This window comes from Notolepis coatsorum (assembly GCF_963971535.1).
Source record: "Notolepis coatsorum genome assembly, chromosome: 14".
NCBI lineage: Eukaryota > Metazoa > Chordata > Actinopteri > Aulopiformes > Paralepididae > Notolepis > Notolepis coatsorum.
Genome location: NC_140178.1, coordinates 28,912,325 through 28,936,901, shown reverse-complemented (window position 1 = coordinate 28,936,901; position 24,577 = coordinate 28,912,325). Strand labels below are relative to the sequence as shown.

The 24,577-nt window shown below is 43.5% G+C and overlaps 1 protein-coding gene across 1 annotated transcript in view; it reads right to left on the bottom strand.

The window, feature by feature from the left end:
* Nucleotides 1-452: 452 nt before the first annotated feature.
* LOC311241246 (somatostatin receptor 3) overlaps nt 453-24,577 on the bottom strand; it is a 52,812-nt gene continuing 28,687 nt past the window's right edge. The window contains exon 2 of the mRNA XM_084330006.1: nt 453-2,968. Within this exon, the coding sequence (XP_084186132.1) occupies nt 1,462-2,892 (1,431 nt within the window). The 5' untranslated portion in view covers nt 2,893-2,968 and the 3' untranslated portion in view covers nt 453-1,461. The remainder of the gene's footprint in view (nt 2,969-24,577) is intronic.

The following is a 24,577-nucleotide window of genomic DNA, read 5'->3' as shown; positions in this document are numbered from 1 at the left end:
CCCCCCAACAGTGATGCATGAAATACAGTGAAATTGACAATACATACAATCTGTTCTGCTTTGCTTTGCTGGTTCCTGGCTGTATATTTACGCCACGCTTTGATTGCTTCATACCACAGCCGGGCAAATTAACATTAGACTGAAATTAGAAATGAACTTTATCACCATGTCATTACATTTTACTTACTCAGAAACATTTTATATTAATACTAACACAGAATGTCCGGGGCCACTTATTTGTCAAACGTTTACCACAAAGTTGTTGAAATGGTCCAACTTCTCTCAGTTTCAACAGAGAGTCTGCCTGTTTACTGGCCGCTGCCGTGACGAATCGAATGCGACTTGGAGTGAAAATAACAAATGTCACATTCTAATCAAGGTGTCAGCCCCCCCCCCCCCCCCCGGTAAAACAGACAGACTCTCCATTTAAACGTTGAGAAGTTGGACCATTTCAACAACTTTGGGGTAACTGTTTGACAAAATGGCCTAGATTTTATGTTTAGGTAATGTAAAATGCTTCTGAGTGAGTAACATGAAATGACATGACACACCGTCGCCTGGGGGATCTAAAGTAAATTTTTCAGTCTGTGTTTATTTTGCCCGGCTGTGATATAAAGCGTAGCGGTGCACATACAGCTGGGAACCAGCAACGCTCGGCTGTGACCGGTTGCCATTGAATCTCTGAAAGAGAATGAAGTGTGAACGACACAAATGTAAAACAGCGCTGAAAGAATCTTTGCTTGAAGAAATGTCTTTTGTCGCCGTTTTCTCAATGTTCAAACACGGTGCAGTTGCCTCTCACAAGCACACTTGTCATTCTTCCGTACAAGCCGGCATGGTCAATGTATAGCCTACTTATCCATCTTATGTCACACATTCAAGACATTGTCTTAATGGCCATAGTATGTGTATTTACCCATGTCATAGCTCGACGACAGACAGACAGGTAGACAAGACAGGCAGCTTGTGTTCATTTAAAATAATACACTTTATGAAAGGCATGGGAAACCCGGCAGTGCTGTCAATGTTTTTAAGAGGTCCTTATAAAACCTGTAATCTGTAAAAGTATGGCATTTGTTTATGGGTCATAGTTGGGGAATCCCATCCTGAGCATGACATGGCCGCTGTGTGAATATGGTCAATATAGTATGCTATATATGAACATTTGAAACTCACAAGTCTATTTAAAATAATATGTACACTTGATTACCGGTCAGATAACTGTAACACAAAAATGCATTTGTGACTTGATGTTTCTTTTCGTCCATTGATCAGAAATGCAACAATGTCTACTTGACTTGGTGACAGGTTCTTTGCTTCGTTGTATGCGAGTGTGGTTGTGGACAGTTGAATACAGGCAGTCAATCTTGTATCTTGTGTCTGTTTATATTACACATTAATACTGTGAGTTCACTTCAAGTAACATAAATCCAGACCCTCAGAGACCTACAGTATTTTACATTACAGGTAACTTATCTCCAGTGAGGTGCCCTTTTCCACCGGCTCCTCTGGAAGAGGTTTACCGCTCCCGTTCTTGGCTCCGCTAAGGAGCAACGGCATGGTCGACGTGGGCGCAGAGCCTGAGTCTTTCCCACAGGCATCACCCGCTCTGGCTCTCGTCTCCGGAGAGGGTAGCTCTGACCCCGGAGCCGCTCCCTTCTCCAACATCGGGGCTCGAGAACTCTGCAGCTGCAAGCAACTGTTGCCGTTCTGGGCGATCCTGCAGATCTCCGTCATCACTGTGACGTCCTCCTCCTCCTCCTCGTCCTCCTCTTCCTCGTGCCGCATTGCTCTTCGCAGGTTCTCCCTCGGCATCAGGACCTGCCCTCGCTCCTCCTCCTCCTCCTCCTCCCGCCGCCGCTGCCGCTCCATGGGCTCGTGGTTGTCCACCCTCCGTGAGGAGCGACAGAGGGCCTTGCGAAAGCCCCTCTTGAAGTTGTCCGACAGGAAGCCGTAGACGATGGGGTTGGCGCAGCTGTTGGCGTAGCCCAGCACCACGACAAAGTAGTAGAGACAGACGTACTCATTGGGGAGACGCACCAGCAGGTTGATGATGTTGAGAGCGTAGAAGGGCAGCCAGCAGAAGACAAACACGGCCACCACGATCACCACCATGCGCGTGACCTTCCGCTCCGACTTCCTGCGTTTGGTGGAGGTGGCGTGGACCTTCTTGCCTGAGCTGCGGACTTTGAAGACGATGAGCAGATAGCAGAGGCAGATGATGAAGAGCGGGCAGAAGAATCCCACCGTGGACGTGTAGATGATGAAGGAGGCCTTCCAGATCTCCGGCGGTTTCGGCCAAGCGATGTTGCAGGTGCTGCCCGCCTTTGCGTTGGCAAAGATGACCACGGGCAGGACCACCAGGAAGGAGAGCACCCACACTGTGCCATTCACCACCTTGGCCATCTGAGGACGGCGCCACCTGGAGGAGCGAATGGGATGGACCACGGCTAGGTAACGGTCAATGCTCATCACTGTCAGGCAGAAGATGCTTGTGAACTGGTTGATGGAGTCCACGGTCATGACCAGGCGACACATGAAGGAGCCAAAGGGCCAAGACTGGAGGGTGTTCTGGACAGCCAGGAAAGGCAGGCTGAGCATGAACAGCTCATCGGCTAAGGCGAGGTTCAGGATGTAGATGTTGGTGACAGACTCTGTCTTGGAGTAGTGCAGCACAATGTGAATGACCAGAGTGTTGCCGCCCAGGCCGATGATACAGACGATGATGTACATGAGGGGGATGAGGACCGCGGAGCAGGTCTCAGGACTGCCAGTGGCGTTGGTGCCGTTCGTGGAGTTGAACAGCGTGTCATTGAGGAGGGTGTCATTGAATAAGAGCAGGAACAGGGGAAGGCCAGGAGAGCTACTGTTCTCCCACATCTCATCTGCCATCTCCGGGATGTGTTGCTCAGAGGTGTTGCTCCTGGGGGGCTCTCTTTGAGTCAGCCTCAGCTCCAATCCATCTGTCCTGTGAGGAGAAAGACAAAGGAGTTAAAGAACAGTAGATATTTTCTAGGTAGGTTTGAACTTTTCATTAAAGGGGCACTTCACCCAAAAAAACACAATGCAGGGTATCTGCTCCGTCTTTGCATCCGATTCACTAAAGATATTGCACGGATGATATACTAGCGCAGACACGCCCATAGATGTGCAATTTGGCTCGCGGAGCAGTTTGCACCTGGCAGCGCTGTTGGCAGATATCAGGAAGGGGGAAAAATAAACCCGAAATGAGGCATAGACATAACAGTATTTTTCACCAGGGGCGTGTTTTCTGATGTTTACAAAAGAAACCGTGAGGGAGAAATAAATCTATATAGATATTTTATAATCAGTCATGACTCAGTTGATATTTTCTACATCCTACTGGCTTATTGGGCGAAGGGGACATGTGTCAGACAGGAAACGATCAAGCCGAGGTAAGGAAAAGGTGGCAGAGTGGGGATTGACTCAGCTACAGCGTGTGTGTCGTGTTTGGCCTGCCTTTGTGCCTATTGACTTCTCAGGCAAATTAAACAGTGTGTGTTCCCACTGCCGGGGCTAATAATTGACATTTCATTAGCAACCGGGCACTCTCTGTAACAAGTACTGAGCTGTGAGCACATACTGTACAGCGCGCTTTGATACTGAGTGAGTGTGTGTCTGTGTGTGTGAATGTAAATACGGGTCTGTGTGAGATGAGAGTGAGCTTAAGGAAGCTCAAAAGGCTTTGGAGTGGCCTTCATATAATATATTATGGCCATGGAGTCTCACGCTTGGTAAACATATAGTGGTACCGCTGATGACGTATATGGGACTCGATTCTTGAACAAACTACCAGCTGCTGCCTCCCATTGAAACAATAGTTAAAAAAATTTTAATAAAAAAAAGCCTTTCACCCTTTCTGGTGTAGCCAACACGTTTCCTTTGGAATGTTTAGTTGGAATGCTGGTATCTTTAGAACCGGATAGGTTTCAGTGGCCAGTAGACATTGTGTAACCGAGTGGATTTGAACCTGGGACCATAGGATCCACAGGTGATCGCACAGCTGAGCTATATGGTCAGACCCATTAGCAAGCGCTGGTTGACTGGGACCGACTCATCCGTCGTTTACAGTCACCCCCCCCCCTCTCCCTCCCGAGAAGTGCATCCTTTTGTCCACACATGCACTTTCCCAGGGTTAAAGCACTGAGATCCATTGCTACGTGAACCTGGATAAAGATTCATAGGGCAGTGAGATCCCACCACCGTCACCGATGTAACAGAGTGGATTTGAACCTGGAACCATAGGATCCACAGGCGGTCGCACTAACCAGCTGAGCTAAAGGGTCAGGCCCACCGACTCATCCGTTATATCATTAGAATGTTCAGTTCAAGTTCGAGTTCAAGTTTTCTTTTATTTGTCACGTATAAAGTACATGTACATTACAGTGAAATCCTTGGTTCTATTGTATTCAGTTCTCAAGATTCTATCTCACATGTGAGATCTCACACCTCAAAGGGGCAAAGAACTATTTCATGTATATAAAAACAAAGAACCATTTCATGTATATAAAAACAAAGAACTATTTAATGTATATAAAAACAAAGAACTATTTCATATATATAAAAACAAAGAACTATTTCACTATTTCAAACAAATAGAATGTCATCTCTTACACAGAGAAATACTTGAAATGAGAAATATAACATGCCTATCACCTCTGCCAACATAGGAATTCATGCATCCTGTCTGACAGTATTGGAAAACCACAGCAGAAAGAATAACACAGAGGTTATTGTCACCTCGATGGAGGCAGCTGAAGAGCTGACAACTAGCTCTCAGCCTTTTTGTGTTTCACCCGAGAGAGAAAATAACACCTAAGTCTGAAGTAGTTTAAACAATGAAAGACAATATAGGAGATAATGAGGAATCTACGTCTCTTTGTGAGACGTCTGAGAGCTGTGTAATTTCTTTGTCACATCGGCCCATAACTCATTGTTCAATATCTCCTCTATTTCTTGATGATGTTATTTCAGACATTACATTTACCACTACCCAACGCCATAGCAACCAGAGGAGGGAGAATACCCAGAGGTCAGTGCAATAAATCAAATGGAACCAAATAAAGGGACTCACATGACAAGACAACAAGATTAGTTGTTTTCTTGTTGCAGAAAAGGACTACTCCCACCTTATTATATGTATATTTCTTTTCTCTTATTGAACAAGGAATAAAAGGACATGCCATACGAGCATTGGCCACACTTCCAATTGAGCCTGAGCGTGATGTCAGTACTGATCAATATAGCTGAGCAGAGTTTTGTGATTTAATAATAACAGAGAGAATTAAGAGAGAACTTTTTAAGCCAAAGCTTTATTCAAAGACTTATTTCTAGGAGTAATTTATCAGGACAACTGATATGTCTCAACGGTTTGTCATATCTTAATCATAATCTAGAGGTAGAAGCACAAACATTTGCCGTGAGAACTGTCAAGACACAAAACAAGAAGAAAATGTGGATTTCACATATTCATCATGCATATCATGCATTATATCCCACCACAGGACAGCCGAAACCTGATCAATCTTTCGCCGTTGACTAAAAATATACTTCTTCAATCAATATCTGAAATGAATAAATAAAATAAATAAAAAAACACTAACCTTCTTACTGTCTTATACTATGCACTCTTCCTACTATACTAATATGTCTTTACTACTATCACTGCAGCACCCAAGTTTCAGCACTGTTTGATGTAAGAATTGTACCCTTCCTGGTGACTTGTCGTACAGAACTTTTAAGTCGCTTTGGATAAAAGCGTCAGCTAAATGACTAAATGTAAATGTAAATATATCATGCACTGTTCTGCCCCTCCACATTAAGCAGCTTATACAGGGCCCCATTAGACCAGCATCTTTCAGATCCTATCTTCTAGGCCGGGGGTCCTGAACTCTTAGCTCTTAGCTCATGGCGGCACAGGGGAGGCAGGCTTCCTCCGTGCAACCTGTCTTTTCGTCTACATGCTTCTTTCATCAACTGATGGGTGGAGATGGAACCGTTTCTCTGCCCATACCTGTACCTCCCCTCCTCCCTCCCCTGTGCTGCTATGACGCACACATTTCCCCAAGGAATATCTTATCTTATCTTCTGCACTGGGGATTGACCACTCAACAAGTGCTTCTGGAAGATACACACGTAAAGCCACAATAGCTAATGGCCACCTCATGTCTGCGTCCTTGGTTGATCGATACTGCCTTTTTGCTGAAGATTAGCGAAAGAGATTAAGGATAAAAGGCCTCATCTGATGGTAGCTGTTGCCATAGCAAGGACTATGACTGACTGACTATGACTATGACTGGCGCCAGTATATTTTACATTGTGGACTGGGTTCAGAGTTATTTTTGCCTTGACACAAAAATCCGAGCGCCCCCCTTTTTTCATAATCTTTAACCGTTACTGAAAGAAATTGGTAGTTGTTTCCTGCCAATTCGTGCCATTAGCAGTGTATCTGAAACTGTGTCAACTGAAAATCACCACATTTGACTAAAATGCCTTGCTAACATATTGTGAGTTTGTTTTCTGAAACATTTTATGTGTAGTATCTGAGGTAGCATGGCCTTTTATGACTTTGACGTGGTTGTGAAAGTTGCCTTTTTCCTGTGTTTTGTTTTTACACAAAGAGGGGTAGTCCCAACTCTGAATATGTGAAATATGTGCATTGTGCCTTTTCTGCAGTTCATCTGTGAACTGAGAACCCTCCCCCTTGAAACGAGCCATTCAGAATTGCAGCCACAATCGCAGCAGTTAATAACGTGAGTTTACAGGCCCAGACCTAGCACATTTGGTGACCTAGGCAAGCTTTTTATTCATTTTCTACCAAAATAATTTGAACCTTTTAAAGGTCCCCTATTGTAAAAATGGCCTTTTCCAGTGTTTTGCATTGTTTTCAAGCAATGTGGGGTTGTACCAACACTAGGGTTGCCACCTTTGACCAATAGAAATAAGGGACACCTATCATCGAGTGTGCGCGTAGTGCACGCGAGAAAAGAATTTGGGCGGTTTTGGGGCGTTTTTTGGGGCGAAAATGGGCGGATTTTGTCACTATTTATTTTTTTACTTTATTTCGGTTTTAGGGTTAGGGTTAGGGTTAGGGTTAGGGTTATGTTATTTAATTATTTTGGGGAGCCAGCCCCCCAAACTCCTGAAATGCATAGAAATCTATGAAATCTAAATAAAACAATCTATGACATTTATATTAAAAAGAGCTATCTATGCATTTTGGAACAGTTACTATATATAGTCAAGAAAGCATTTAGTCATACTTAAAGTTTAAAGTGCTGTATTTGCATTTAACATTGTTTAAATAAATTGGCTGAACTATAGCCTCAACTTGAGCATAATACTGTATGCATATAAAATGCTGTAAAAACAAAGCCTGGGAACACTTTTACTGAAAGAGGACAATAATACAATGAAACACTTGTGTGACCCAAATTAAAAGATTAATAAAAAATAAAGTGCAAAGAAGAGTAGGCTCCGGGCTGCCAGGGCAGGTAAATAGAAATACTGACATCTAGTTAAAAACACAACCAGATAAATAAGATGTAATATCCCATACCGAATCAATCTCAGGAGATGTTTCAGTCATGAAGAACTGTGACACCTGTGCTTGGGTCCTTTTTTTGCATTCTTATATTTTGGGAATGTTGTTCTCCTGATGCATGCTGTCTGATGTCAGTCAGTCCACCATGCGCCACAGAAAACACACGCCTACATACTAATGCAGTTTGCTTTGTAAACATCTCCACTGACGCTATCAAACCAGGCCAGTTCCCACTCAGGTCTGTACTTCTGGAGGCGTTTTGTCTTTTTAGGACGCGGTGGAGTGGTGTCTGCTGTAGACATTTTCAAAGCGTCTTCGAAAAGAAATCACGCAGCGCACAGACAGAGGATTGGCACAACGGCACAGAACTCTAATTCTCATTGGTCGGTGAGCTGCTGAGCGCACGCCCATCATACCAGAGTTGCCAAGTCTGTTTATTTTCCGCAACTTTTGGACACACTTTTGCTTGTTTTTGGCTTGTTTTTGTAGGTCGGCTGGCTCATTTCTCTCACTAAACTGGCAACCTTAAAATACGGGACAAAGGGCGTCCCGTATCAGTTCAATACGGAACGCGTCTTTTAGTTTCCAATTACGGGACGATTCCATATTTTAAGGGACGGGTGGCAACCCTACTGACTAAATGTGAAATCTGTACCACGTCCCATTTCTGCAATTCAGCTGAGACAACAACGCCCCCCACTGAAACAAGCCATTCTGAATTGACTCGATCTGTGATGTGTAAGATTTCTGATCTGCCACCGCCTGCCCACAATCAACTGTGATTGGAGGAGTTAGCATAACGTTGAAAGTATGAGCAAAACCAAGCAGCGAGTGGAAATAATGCGGAAGCGGTTTCGACAGCAGAGTTGCCCACATTCAGCTGTCTACTGTCAGCACTTCCTCAAAAGTGTTCGACAGTGTTCCTGATCGTTTCCTAATGATATCGTGCTCCACAAGCAATGAACCAGGGCAGTGGCAGTTTTTGGACTACACGCTGCCGTTCAGGAGACTCAGCCGTGGCTGAGAGCGCTTCTCTCCCCTTGTCTCTCCCTCTCACAGACACACACACACACACACACACACACACACACACACACACACACACACACACACTCGAACGGCAGCGCTTCTCTCGTCTCGTCTCATAGACACAGACTCGCCCCAACTTACGTCATGTACACGCACATACACGCACGCACACACACACACACACACACACACACACACACACACACACACACACACACACACACACACACACACACACACACACACACACACACACACACACACACACACACACACACACACACACACACACACACACACACACACACACACACACACACACACACACACACACGCACACACACACACACACACACACCCAGAGACGGAGCGGGTGAGTGTGCGCTTTGAAAATGTTCCTCCATCCTAGCGTATCTGCTAGTGCAGGTGGGTGACTGTCAATCAAAGCGCATTGCGAGTATGGGCGGAGGCCAAAAACAGCTTGTACTTTGGAAGGGGAGAAAGTGGTGCACCAAAGTACTTGATTAAAAATACAAAACAATGAATTTTATTGAAAGAAACCTTACAGATGTGTTCCATAGACTCACAGGAATTGTGTAAAATTGCCCCAATAGTGAACAATAGGGGACCTTTAACACTTTTAAAGGTAAGTTTGATATTGCCATTACTGGACCTTGAGTATTTGATTTGCAGTGTCTAGTCTGACTGTTTGAATTCTGTTCTATGGTACAAGCTTGTACTGCTAGATAATTACGTTATTGAATTATATAATACTATACTATGTAACGTATACTATAACCGATAGGGCATAAAGATCCTCATCTGCACCTTTGTTTACTTTACACTGTTTATTTTCTCATATTTTTATGTTCATATTTACTTGTATCGCCTATATTTTGTGTATTTCTACTATTACCCTGCCCATACTTGTACCTTCCCTCCCCCTCCCCCATACTGTTATGACGCCTGAATTTTCCCAAGAGGATCAATAAAAGAATATCTTATCTTAATGGGGTAAACCCATACAAACGTGTACAAAAGGAAGGGTCACACATTGACAGATTAAAAACATTTCAACTGATTTGATTTGTACTTGTGCAATGACAATAAATTTACTCTAATCTAATCTAATCTTTAAACCAGACGCCAGTCTGTATTTTGATTGGCTGATGGGCTTGGCTATGCTGAGGACTTCTCATATGTCTCATTCAGACAATATCTGGCACATTAGCAAATCTGAGGGATATGAGAGATACTGGCATGAATGGTCCATTATCTCAGATTTGCATAAATATTCAGAGGATTTATGAAGCTGCAAAGTGGTCGGGTGGGGGGGGTCAGGTGTCGGTGGGTGGGTGGTTGTTTCTCTTTGTATTTACTTGTTCGCCGATATGTACATGTGTTTACGTCTGTGCCATTCTGTGAGGACTGCAAAAAAAAGTGGATAAAAATGGTCCAACAGCGCTGGAACAACTCTATTGCTTATAGTATCCTGGTGATTAACACAGTTTATCTGAAACCTCAGGGGTGTTTTATGGAAATAACAACCAGTCACAAAGAAGTAATCACCCGTGAGATTATGGCACATTTTCTGCTGCATTTGATAATGCAGAGCTAGGGGCGGGTGACACATATCATATCATCCTATTAACCCAGTGGAGTTGAAGCCATTCTTTCCTGTTTTAGGTTTGCCTGGTTTAATTGTGTAATAATGCATGTATAACCTCAACACTATATTGCAAAATTAAGTGATATACATCTTTTTTTTTTATCGGAATATCTATGCTACAGTTAAGTCATATGAATGTATAAATTAGTTATGCCACTATACATGCTAAATAAAAATAAAAACGAAAATGTAATATAAAAAATAAAACACAATAAAACACAATAAAACAATAATGAACAATCTCTTTGGCTTCAGAAATGTGTTCTTCCAAATCTTGGGAATCAGGGGGGGAAAGGTACAATTTCATCCAACACACAATTTTTTGTGTTCTAAAAAGAGTAACATAACTGCAGCTGGACTCGCCGGCAGGTCCGTGGACCCCACAGGGTTGCATTTTGGACAGTAACTATATATATCACGGTATATTTGTTTTTCTTGTTATGCTAAAGGCATCTATAGGAGTACAATGTCTGTTTCATGTCATGGGTCTCAACAGTGCAATTATTATAGAGTGTATTATTCATATTGTGCATCACATATGCAGTACAGCGGTTTCACGAGACAGTTATGTGCCTGACTGCCTGATGTTAAGTCTGTAGTCAAAGCTAATCATCAGTTCACTCTACTGCCGGTAGAAATGATATGGGTAAATGTATACAGTGTCTTTAGCACAAATCATTTCTACTGTTATGTCACGCGTGCTTAGACAGAACAAACTATTCACACAAGCATAACACAGGTACTGTAATTGTACATTATTAAAGGTACATTTTTCACACTTCAGACTAAATTATTATGGTTCATTGTAGTATCTCTCCGGTCAGATGATTTAAGTAGCTTTTTTTCCTTTCAAAAAGTGCATCTAAGCATGGGAAACAGATCGTTTTCAGAATATTGTGTTTATTCATGTACATAGGGATATTTGTATTTTGGATATGAAGATGTATACACTAAACAGCTTGTAAAAAGCTTCATTGTCACTTCCATATTCTGTTACAGCCAGTGTTGTAGTCAAGTCACTAAATCTCAAGTCCGAGTCGAGTCTTGAGTCCCCAGTGTTCGAGTCCGAGTCCAAGTCAGAGTCACCAAAGAAGAGTCAATTCCGAGTCGAGTCCCCATTACCCTAGTTTGAGTCTGAGTCCAAGTCCAAGTCATCAAGGTTGAGTCCACTCCACTCTGGCAGTTAAAGAGCTGACGGGACAAAAAAGGTCTACATTAACCTGTTAAGCTGTAAGGTCCCCCAATTGGGGGACCCTGCAGTTTTTATAATAAATCGATCAATACAGACCGTATTAGATCCCCACATGGGGTATCATTGGAAAGCCACACTCATTGGCTACTACAACCCTGTCCAAAGATTTTCGAGATCGCCAAATGATTGATGGAGCTAGAGCCCGGGAGTCGGGGGTGGTAATGTGTACTTTGGCGCACACCTCACATATCGGCATGTAACTCGAGAACCGCTGAACGGATTTTGTCGCCTGAAACGGCAATCGACAGGAAATAAATAGGGCTTTAATTCTATATATATTGTATTAAAATAAATGCACACCCGAGCCGCTAGAGGTCGGCAAAGTGGCGCGTCGTGAATCGTCCTCAAGAGGGCCCACATGTGGGCCCTTGGATGTTAAGAGGTTTTAATGTTGTGTTTCTTTTTCAAATGTAGCCAAGACTGAAGACCTTAACCCTATCAAAACAGCAGTCAAAGTTTATATTTTCATTTTTACCGATGTTTTTAACACTTTCAATGCCCAAAACGACATAACACGTTTTATCAGCCCAATGCCTGAATGCCCACCACGACAATTAGCGTTTTATTATTTTATTAGCGTTCTGAATTCATATTTCATCAACCGAGTCTCCCGTTGGTATGCAGCCCCTGTAGGAGCTCAGATGTGAAAAAACCGCCCCCTATCGTCTCCCAGATGGTAATGCACCCTCAGAACAGCGTGGAATACATAATACAGTATGTAGCGTTGGATCAATAAAAGCGATCGATTTTTGGAATGGCGATCAGGAATTGGAATGATCTTTTTGGAGAACATCTGATCTGAGGTAAGGAATGTATTTTACAAGTCTTGGGATAATCAGAGTTGTATTCGCTGAGATCTCAGCGTTCGCCCTATGTGTGATGTGTCTGTCTGTGCGCGATCGCTTTGAGGAAATCAGAGAATAGATTTTTCAGATTGCCTATATAGCGTGCATACGTACACATATACTATCGATAATCTAGCGTTTATTTGAAATCGATTCATAAATAGGCCGAAATATGACAACATTTTTGTGTATTCTAGATAGAATATTCCGGTAAAGGGCGATTATCATGGAATATTTATATTTTCCTTGAAAACGAGGGCTTTTCAAAATGCTATAAAACGGAAATGAAGCGACGGGCAGATTAGACACAGCCATAATTTAAAACATAGATTAGGCGTTATTAACGCTAACATTGAAGTGGATGGTGGGCATTCAAGCACTAAATCGTGCAACCCCTGCTGGCACTGAAAGTGTTAAGATTTACCGAAAATAATTTGAAGCTTGAAGCTGCTCACTCTCTCCACAGCAGACCTGTTGATGTTGATGGGGTCCGTCCAGCCCTTCTCCCCCTCTCCTGTAGTCCACAACCAGCTCTTCACTCAGATCCTTGGTCTTGTCAATGTAGAGAGAGACGTTGTTCACCTTGCACCATTTTGCCAAGTTGTCAATCTCTTCTCCCGTAGGCCATTTGCAGGGGTGTAAAGTAATTGAGTAATTGTACTTTGTTACAAACGTACTATTTTTGGGGATTTGTACTTTACTCAAGTATTATTAGGTTTGTATACTTGTACTTTTACTCAATTACATATCAGAGAAAGTTCAAAGTACAAATCTCGCAGGTCCAACGATTTTAATTAGTATATTATTTGTTTCTCTGGCCGAACTAATGTTAACGTTATTAATCTTGCGGATGCACTTTATTTAAAAACAGCCAATCAAATCCCCATCAATGGAAAATTAACCCGCCCATACTAGGGATGCTCGATATTGGCTTTTTTACCGATACCGATATACCGATATTGTCCAACTCTTCATTTCCGATACCGATAACAACCGATAAAAAAACGGAATAATTTCAGGTAATTAACATTACATATCTCTTGTCGTGGAATTAACACAACATTATGCATACTTTTGACAATAAAAAAATATCAGAATGTGTTCTTACTTGCTTGCCTGGGTAAATAAAGGTTAAAAAGAAATATATATATATATATTTTTTAAACCGATACCGATCATTTCCGATATCACATTTTAATGCCAATATCGGCCGATAATATCGGACATCCCTAGCCCATACCCATGCTGATTGGTCGTTGTGCAAGACTAGAAAGCGGGGATCTTTGATTAAACACCTGCTATCAGAAGAATAGACAGTCAGAAAAAAATGCTTTTTAGTACTTAAGTACATTTAAAAGTATAAACCTTTTTACTTTTACTCAAGTGTGTTTTTAGCCAGATACTCTGACTTTTACTTGAGTAAGATTTTGAGACAGTACCCATACTTTCACTATAATTTCTGGGTACTTTTTACACCCCTGGCCATTTGGTAATTCTTGGTGATTGGGCCTGATAACCGTTGTGTCATCGGCAAACTTAATCACCACGTTGGAGCTGTGCCTGGCTACACAATCGTGGGTGTACACAGCAAGTAGATGAGGGGGCTCAGGACATAGCCCTGAGGGGGCTCCTGTGTTGAGGGTCAGAGGGGCTGAGGTGTTGGGTCCCATCACCTGGCAACGGTCTGACAGGAAGTCTAGAATCCCGGTTGGGGTTGAGTCCTAGGTTCCTGAGTTTGGTGTTGAGTCTGGTGGAGACTATGGTGTTGAATGCTGAGCTATAGTCAACTAAAAGCTTTCTCACATACGAGTTATTTCTCTCTAGGTGTTTGAGGGCGCTGTCAGGGTATTTCTCTGTCATGGTCGCTACAGATTAATTTCCTAGCATGCTTCTCAAAGCATTTAGCTCATTATGGGAGTGAGGGCAACAGGGTGCCAGTCATTCAGACTAATTGCTAATCTGCCGGGTCTGCTGTCTACATGCTGTTGCTATACATAGGAATGCATAATGACTCCCACTTAGCATTGAACTCCAAACCCGCTCTCATTCCCATGGGAAAATGTTGGGTAAACAAAGAAATCCTATCTGAAGCCGGAGGGGAAAGGTAAATGTTTAAGGCCATTCATACAACAGGAATTCCAACGATAAAGATGAAAAAGAGCTGAGCTGAGAACAGTTTCAAGCCAATCAAGACCCTCACCTCCAGCTATCTTGAAATCTGTGTTGTAATGTGACCCCCCAAATCTATATCAGACAGTCTAATTATCTGTTGGACTCAACAGAGGAGGCCCAGGAGAACATGAGGCTCAGATGATGATCGTTATCTCAATTGCCTTCCTGGTTGTTGCGCTGCCCTACTGTCAGTCTGGGGAGGGTGTATACTACCGCATAATTCCTCTGATACATGTGGAGTTGCCAGCCGCTTCTTTGCACCTGACAGCTAGGAGTTTCACTGGGAGAGCATAACACGGTTCATGCTATCTCCCCCAGATCCCCTCCCTCTGAATACTTGTTGTGCATATTAATCTCAATTACTCTTAACGTTGCTATAGAACCCAGGGATACATTATTGCTGTTATTCATGTCAGCTATAAAGGCTAAGGCCTATAATTAATATTTTAAATAATAAATTAATATTACAACACTGTTGTTATTAGAACTAGAAACACTTCCTACACACTTCTCCTACAACATAGGGATACTTGTTTTGAGTACCTACCGACACCAAGTACTGCACCTCTGTTTGACATTGATCATTATTGACTGATATACTATATTCCATCAACACACATTTTGTGATGTAACTGAGATAAAAACAACTTCTCCATCATCAGATACCATTGTGCTGCTCAGTTCATCTGTGGCAGCCATTGTTAATTAGTACCTATCCAAGTATTGGTCTGATAGCTGTTGGTATTGATAGTAGTACACCTTCACCACACAGTTTTATTTTCTGCAGCCATTACACACATTACACTGTTCTTCTGCTCTGATGCTAACGCCTGCAGTTATTTATATATTTATTTTCCATGTTATGGATGCTTTTATGCCTTTTGTTGATAAAGGTCTCTCTGGGGTGAAGGACTCCCTTTGTAAATGCACTCTCTCACACAAACATGCGGTGCACAGCGGAGTTGGATACAGCTCTGGGTTGACCTCGGTCCTCTGCCCATTACTTCGCACATCATGGTACGGCAGGCGACGGCACGAGTTGAAACACTGTGGCTCGTGCATAGGCGGCCTTTGCTGTGCTTCACCCGTTTCATTCTAAACGGGCCCCGCCCGCTAGCAGGGCCATGGATTGGCAAAGCGAATGCCCTGGATTGAAATGCAAATGTCCACAATGTGGATAAATTATGCGTGATAGAAACGCTTGTAAAGGCACAGTTTGTTCATTGTGAGCCACTGTATCTGTGTGTGTGTGTGTGTGGGTGTGTTCGCTCTGACTGTGAGGCATGTGAGAGAGATACGGAAAGATACGCTGAAGTTGTGGCTAGCTGTTAGAGAACGGCCATACCCAGAATGGCCATACCGCGAATGCACTGCAGAGGGTGGTGAAAACCGGTATATCACGTCCTGCAATTGAGTCTATCCATCACAAACGGTTTCTGAGGAAGTCATGCAGCATTGTCAAGCACACGTCTCATCCCAATCACAGACTGTTTGCCCTCCTCCCCTCCGGGAGACGCTACAGGAACCTTCGTTCCAAGTCATGCAGACTCAGTAACAGCCTATACCCTATGCTCTGTTACCCATACTGTACGAACTTGAACTTTTAACTCTGTTGCCTACTCAATTTATACCTACATACAATATATTGTCAATATATATTTATTCTTACTGGATACTATATCTATATCTGTACATATCCCTTACCTACTCTTACTAGTTACGCTGCTGGCCAGTATGACTACTACCATTATTGTCTTTATACCTGTATCACTGTACATATTAATACCACAACTCTGTACATCTGATAGCACTATACTCAGTAGTACTAATTTATATATTTTTATACCCAGTTTAATCACCTGTACATTGTATATTACTATTGCACACTACTGCTATTATGTGCACTCTGGTTGGATACCAAACTTATTTTCGGTGTACTGTACTTGTGCTGTAGAATAATACATTTGAATCTAACCTAATCTAATCTAACGTATAACAGCCTTCAAATGGAACTTGTGAGTGTGTGGTCTCTGGGTTGTGAGGACACCGTTGCTAGGCAACTGGGTAATGCGTCTCGAAGCTACTGAGGCTAACTCAGTTCCTTTGTTCCAAATTAAGTGAAAGTATGGGTACCGTCTCAAACTCTTACTCAAGTAAAAGTCAGAGTATCATGGCTAACAACACACTTGAGTAAAAGTAAAAAAGTTTCTACTTTTAAATGTACTTGAGTACAAAAAAGTAAAAGTAAAAACTTTATTTCTGACCGTCTATTCTTCTGCAGCATTATCTACAAACTATAACTTCACTCACACACCTCGACCTTCCAGGCGGGGTGGAGGCACTGGCCTCATGACATCTCCTTCATGGACTACAAACGTAACACCCCTCCCAGCACTGTCACTCTCCTCTTTTGAATATCATGCAGTATCTGTCTCTAATCCTTTCAATCTCACCATTGTTACACTCTACCGCCCTCCAGGTCCGCTCGATCACTTCACAGATGAGCTGGACATGCTTCTAAGCTCCTTACCGGAAGATGGTACCCCTCTCCTTCTATTGGGCGACTTCAACCTGCCTGACTCATCTCAGTCAGTCATAGTAGTCTCCCTCCTACAATCATTTGACCTGACTCCCACTGCCATGCCTCCCACCCACAAAGCAGGCAACTCCTTGGATCTCATATTTTCACGTAACTCCAGCATCATTAACACCACGGTAACTCCCCTACATGTATCTGACCATTCCTTCATATCCTTCTCACTAACTCTCATGCTTAACCGAAAGGTCTTCACCCCAACTCAAACCGTCTCACTCAGACGCAACCTGCCCTCCCTATCCCCCTCCACCCTCTCCTCTGACATACTATCCACTCTACCTTTGAGTGACACCTTCTCTGCTCTCTCCACAGAGATGGCAACCTCCACCCTCCTCTCAGCCCTTGCAACCTCCTTCGACAAGCTCTGTCCCCTCGTTGAGAAACCTGCCCGCCGTTCCCCACCCAGTCCATGGCTGACAGATCCAGTGAGAGAACAAAGACAGGTCCTGAGAGCAGCTGAAAGGAAGTATAGAAAGTCACGCCTCACTGCTGACATCGACACATATCACAACCTCTTGTTAACATTCTCCAAAACCATTACTAATGCCAAAGCTTCTTTCTTTCACCATAGGATCGAGGCCTCTGCCAAGAATCTTCGCAAACTGCATGCTACCATGTCCTCCCTCCTCACTCCCCCCCCACCCCCCCCTCCCTCATCTTTCTCTGCCGAAGACTTTGCGATCTTCTTTGAGGAAAAAGTGGAGAACATCCGCAGCTCCTTCTCCCAACCCCCACCCATTCCAAATGCTGAATCGAGAACCTCATCCTTCACTCTGTCATCTTTCTCTCCCATTACAGAAGCCGAGACCCTGACACTGGTAACGTCGAACCGTCCGACTACATGCCAGCTGGACCGGCTACCTTCCCCACTCCTCCAGTCCATAGCACCAGACATCCTCCCATTCCTAACTGCAACCATCAACTCCTCACTCAACTCGGGGGTGGTCCCCACCTCCCTAAAACAAGCCAGAGTCACGCCCCTCATAAAAAAACCATCCCTGAACCCTACCGTCATAGGCAACTACCGTCCTGTCTCTCTTCTCTCCTTCCTTTCTAAAACACTTGAACGTGCTGTATCCAACCAACTTACTGCTTATCTCTTACAGAATGACCTCCTAGACCCTAATCAGTCAGGCTTCAGGACTGGTCACTCCACAGAGACAGCCCTCATTGCGGTCACAGAGGCACTTCACTTAGCAAAAGCGAAAGGCCTCTCCTCTGTCCTGATTCTCCTAGATCTATCTGCAGCCTTCGACACAGTCAACCACCAGATCCTCCTCGCGGCCCTCGCAGGAATGGGAGTGGCTGGCTCTGCGCTGACATGGTTGTCATCATACCTCAATGACCGCTCCTACCAAGTGTCATGGAGAGGGACCCTGTCGGCCACCCGCCCCCTGCGGACGGGTGTCCCCCAGGGCTCGGTTTTAGGACCCCTTCTCTTCTCCCTCTACACTAAATCACTGGGTAACATTATCACGTCTCATGGCTTCTCCTACCACTGTTATGCCGACGATACTCAACTCTTCCTCTCCTTCCCTCCCTCAGATATCCACGTCTCTGAGCGGATCTCGGCCTGTCTGTCCGACATCTCCGCCTGGATGACGACCAACCACCTCAAACTGAACCTAAGCAAAACAGAATTGCTCCACCTGCCGGCCAAATCCTCCCCCCTGACCGACCTTTCCATCACAGTCGAGAATGCAGCTGTGACCGCGTCCCCGACCGCCAAGAACCTTGGTGTTGTCCTCGACGACCAGTTGAACTTCTCTGCTCACATCGCACCGACAACCAGAACCTGCCGATTCCTCCTGAGCAACGTCAGAAGGATACGCCCCTTCCTGACAAAAGAAGCCACCCAACTCCTCGTCCAATCAACAGTCATCTCCCGCCTCGACTACTGCAACGCACTGCTCGCTGGCCTCCCGGCCACTGCCACTAAGCCTCTTCAACTCATTCAGAACGCAGCGGCCCGCCTGATCTCAAACCTACCGAAGTCGGCCCATGTCACCCCACTTCTTAGGGACCTGCACTGGCTCCCCATTGCTGCACGAATCCGCTTCAAGGCCCTTGACCTAGCATACCGTGCGGCAAAGGGAACTGCTCCCGCCTACCTCCGGTCAATGGTCTCTAACTACACACCCTCAAGACCCCTACGCTCTGCATCTTCTGGCCGCCTCAGACCTACTCCTATCCAAGCTCCGGGAGGGTCATCAAAGAGAAGTCGCCTATTCTCAGTCCTTGCCCCACAATGGTGGAATGAACTACCCACCCCAGTTAGGACAGCCGAAACACGTCCAATCTTTCGCCGTCGACTAAAGACTCACTTCTTCAACCATTATCTGAATTAAAAAAAAAAAAAAAAAAAAAAAAAAATCTAACCCTAACTAACCATACTGTCATGCACTTGTCCTAATAAACTAACCTACACTGTAGCACTCAACACTTTGATGAACATTGTTACTCAGCTGATAGAGTTGTGCTCTTCCTGATGGCTTGTCGTACAGAACTTGTAAGTCGCTTTGGATAAAAGCGTCAGCTAAATGACTAAATGTAAATGTAAATGTAAATGATAGCAGGTGTTTAATCAAAGATTCCTGCTTTCTACTCTTTAAAAAAAAATTAAAGATTTTATTTATAGTATTTTCTGCTTTTTTGGTCAACGCAGGACCAACAGCGGCCACGCAGGACCGACAGAGGAGAGAGGGTGAAGTGGGAGGAGAAAAGGGGAAGACATGCGGCATATGGCCACTGGGTCAGGGAATCGAACCCCGGGCGACCGCTTCGCGACTCAGCGCGCTATGTGGTGTGCTACTGGAGCGCCCCCCTGCTTTCTACTCTTGCACAAGGATTAATCAGCATGGGTATGGGCGGGTACATTTTCCATTGATGGGGATTTGATTGGCTGTTTTTAAATAAAGCGCGGCCGCAGGATTAATAACGTTAACGTTAGTTTGGCCAGAGAAATTAATATACTAATTAAAATTGTTGGACCTGCGAGATTTGTACTTTGTACTTTGTAGGTCTGCATTTTAAATGTAAGGAGTAAAAAGTATCTTTTTATTCTCTGAAATGTAATTTACTCAGTACAAGTATAGAAACCTAATAATACTCAAGTAAAGTACAAACCCCCAAAAACAGTACTTAAGTATTGGTGGTTAGTACAGGCAGCCTAATTTACCAGGTGGTTAGTACAGGTAGCCCAATTTACCTGGCTGTTAGTACAGGTAGCCTAATTTACCCGGTGGTTAGTACAGGTAGCCCAATTTACCTGGCTGTTAGTACAGGTAGCCTAATTTACCAGGTGGTTAGTACAGGTAGCCCAATTTACCTGGCTGTTAGTACAGGTAGCCTAATTTACCTGGTGGTTAGTACAGGTAGCCTAATTTACACCAAACACGTTCATGTGTGGCTCTCGTTCAAAAATCGTTTCAGACCTTAGACATTTTTGATAGAACTTACCTTGTACAACACTCTGAAGCTCTAAACAAGATAGAATGGTACCTTGTCGCTGGAACTTAATGAAGGAGTGAGTACACTACACACACCGTGGGAGGTCTCAGTGAGGTGCTGCTCACGGAATCACAACTTGTCATTTCATCTGGAGCCGGAGTGTGCGGATTCTCCTTTTTTTCTACAAGCTTGTCGCTGGAAACCACCACACTCACTGGTGAGGAGAATGGTCTGTGAGGGAATGTTCTCTTACCGGGATATTGTACAGCTGGAGCTCTCTACAGCACCTGTACATTTTGCCAAAACACCAAATATTATTTGCTGGTCAAAACGACTTTGTGGTTAACCATCTTTCTTTTATTTGGTTTGTTACGTTTCCATGTTTTTTGCTTTTGTGCGTACTTGTTTAGAATATTATACATACACCATATGTACATCCGTTGGTTACTTCATAATTCATATATATATAATTATCATATATATGTATAATATTGGCTATTTCTGTGGATATCATCATGGATAAGGGAGAAAATTAGCATAATTATTGCAACTAAATTGGGCTAGATCCACAAAGAATGGATTGCACGGAGCAAGTTGCACCCTTACTTACAATTCATTATGAATTGAAAATGGGGACCCTGATGTAAACAAGACGAAAGTCTTTCTCTGGTCTGCATCCCCTTAACAATTGTGTGTATTGAGCCGTACTGTATTGTACCCATTCTGCAATCTGTTATAAAATTTCCATTCAATCAATCAATCTGCACGGTGATTGATTGAATGAAAATTGTATTAACAGATTGCAGAAAAACACAGAAAAACAGGAGGAGAAAAAGTGGACAAAAAAATTTAATAAAAAATTTAACACGAGAAATAGCACACACGAAACATTCTTGGCTGGAAACGGACAGCAATAACCCAGGCACGGGGGTTCATCACAAGCAAGGCGGCAATTTACTGCGGTAGCAGAAACGGTTAAAGCTCTTGTAGTAAATTCCCAAACATAGACTCATGATTAACTAAATGTGTAGAAATATTTGGGCCTCAAAACAATAAGTCATAGATTGTCTGTGTGTGGTTACATAAACTGATTGTGCAAATGCCCTCCTGGGGTGACAATGGCATAGTGGCAGCTGGGGTAAGACTACTCCCTTTAGGGGGAAGATCAAACAAAGACAAAAGGTCACTTGGACATGTTATCTCGCTGGAGTATCCTGTCACACACATTTTCACATACACATCCACACACACACACACACAGACACTCACATACTCACACACACACATACACATCCACACACACACACAGTGAAACAACTGTTACATCAAAGAAGTGTTATCAGCTGCTTACGGCTTGGGGACACAGACAGACACACAGAGATCCACACACACACACTTTTTCGAATACACATCCACACACACACACTCACACACACTCACACACACAGAGACACACACAGAGACACACACAGAGACACACACAGAGACACACAGACACTCACATACCCACACATAGTCACACACACATTCACACACATTCACACACACACACACACACACACAGGAGATCTCCAAACTAACTATTTCCTAGTATATTGTTAATAAGTAAGTTAAAATATAATTAGTGTTTGGTCATACTAAAATGTCTACAATTAGTTAATGTGTCTGTGCTATTTTCAATTAATGTTCAGTATGATTAATTGATTGTTACACATTCTGCAATCTGTTAAGCAATGTTCTAAATGGTATTAAAATGTATTCTATTAAGCTAACAGAAAGATTAGATTTGTTAGATATATGTTCTGAAAGTCAAACAGACTTAGTAATAAAGAAATATATCTGTGTTTAGGTAATCAATATAAACTTTGATTCATCAAAGTATTAACAAGTCAGGTAATGTTTAAGTAATTTTATAGGGAAAATATTCTCTGTTAGTAATGTGAGAGTTTGGCCTATAAGCCAAACCCCTATTTTCAAATGCCAGCTTAAGCAGTCCTGTGATTGGAGGAACTAATGTGATGATGTCATCAACTCCGAGACACGGCCTGGGCTATAATAATGGGTGTGATGGTGGGAGGAGGGGACTCAAGGAAACAACCGAAGAACACTCTGGAACCAACCAAACCCACACAGGACAAGACCTCTCTCACCATCTCCACCATCTCACCCAAGGAGGCCAAGGCAGAACGAGAACAAAAGGACTTTTGGAGGGAAAACAGACTGCTTTGTTTTGTCAGCCAGGACAACACAAAGACCAGCAACAATTTATCTTTATATTGAAAACAGACTGCTTTGTTTTGTCAGCCAGGACAACAAAGACCAGCAACAATTTATCTTTATACTGTGATATTAGTCTGGTTGTTATCATCTTACGGCATAGTGTTTGTGATCAACAACCATAGCATCTTCTTATTGTAATTTGTATACACTCTCAGACTTTGATTAAACAACTGTTAAACTATCTTTCCTCCTTAATTCCTGCTGCCTTTCTGCCTGCTCAGTCAGTTTGAAGAGAAGTGATTCCCAGCTTTAAAGTATTGAGACACAACGCCGAGAGTACTAACCAACAGGTTCTGAAGCAGAGCAGAACCAAAACAGCCTGGGAATCCACTTCATTTTGGTGCCGTGTTACCCGTGAACCAGTGGCGGCCCTGGACGAGATTTTTTCCCTTCACTCATCAGCCTACACGCCGGTCGACGAGGAGAACAACTGGTCGATCGTCTTCAAAGTAACTGGAAGTAGTTACAGAGAGGTGAGTGTGGAAGAAGAATGGGCTGCTCAGTTCGAACAACAAGGGGTTGGGGAAAGAAACTAAAGAATTTAACCTCATGTAATCATGATGTAAGGGTAAATTAAATTGAATATTCTGGCTGGGGAGGGCGGCTCTGTAATCACCGGCGTAGTATATTTTATAGTAAAAATGTTAGCACTATGAACGGAGCGCCGTTGCCGGTCGGAACAAGTAAGGGGATAGGAACATGTCTTAGATTCGTGCTCAGAGTTAAGCCGGGATAGACACCGTGCGTAGTATGTCTCTTAGAGTAGTGACTGAAGCACGCCGATGCATAGTATTCTCTACAGTAGAAGAGTTAGCACGAGTAGGTCTGGTTTTAGCCTTGGGCACGGGCGGGCATGCGGTAACAAAATAGTGCTTAATGAAATGTTTGCCGGTCGCGCCGCGTGCGGCGTTCGAGAGGCAGAAATGTGCGTGAATGCTGATTTTGTATTTTTTAATTGTGTACTTTTTAATTGTGTTAGGAAGCGTGTATGAATGTATGTTTGGCGAATGTTTATGGTTAGGAGTGATTGGTGGGACGTGTGAGAGTATAGTTATGTTATTGTGTAATTTAGGGCACCGGTTGGCCGTAGGGAATTTTAAGAAGAACGCCGGTTTTCCGAGGCCCGTCGAACGCAGCAGCCGTTAGCTGTGGTATTAGCCTCTGGACACCGGAGCATGCGGAGCGAAAAGTAGACGTAATTCAAATGTATAAGGTCGATCGATAGTGTCTTGAGATTACGGGGATATGTAATGCACTTAAAAGTTTTCATATTCGTGGCGGTTAAAATATTTATGTAATGTTTAAGGTGATCGGGATTTTCTAAACCCGACCCGGAAGTCGTTCTAAGCTCGCCGGAAATGACGACGGAGGGGTCAAACGTAGTGTTTTGATATTATGTTTTTATATTTCTAATTAGATCACTACACTGGCGTTTTGAGGGAAATAGGATTCTGTTGTGGGGTATGTGGTATTGTATTAACGTTGCGAGGGGACGGCCCGCGCGGCGGAACGGGTCGTTGGGAACGTTTTTATGGGATCATGGGGTATAGCTAAGCTAATGCTACTTAGCCGCGCTAATGGCTAAAGCGATCGCCGGTTGTGACGTCACAAGGGTGCGCGGTCTGACGGCTTACGCGCGCTAGGTTGAAGCTAACGAAGCTAATATGCTAAGCTAACATGCTAAGCTAACATGCTAAGCTAACTGTGCTGACGTCATGGC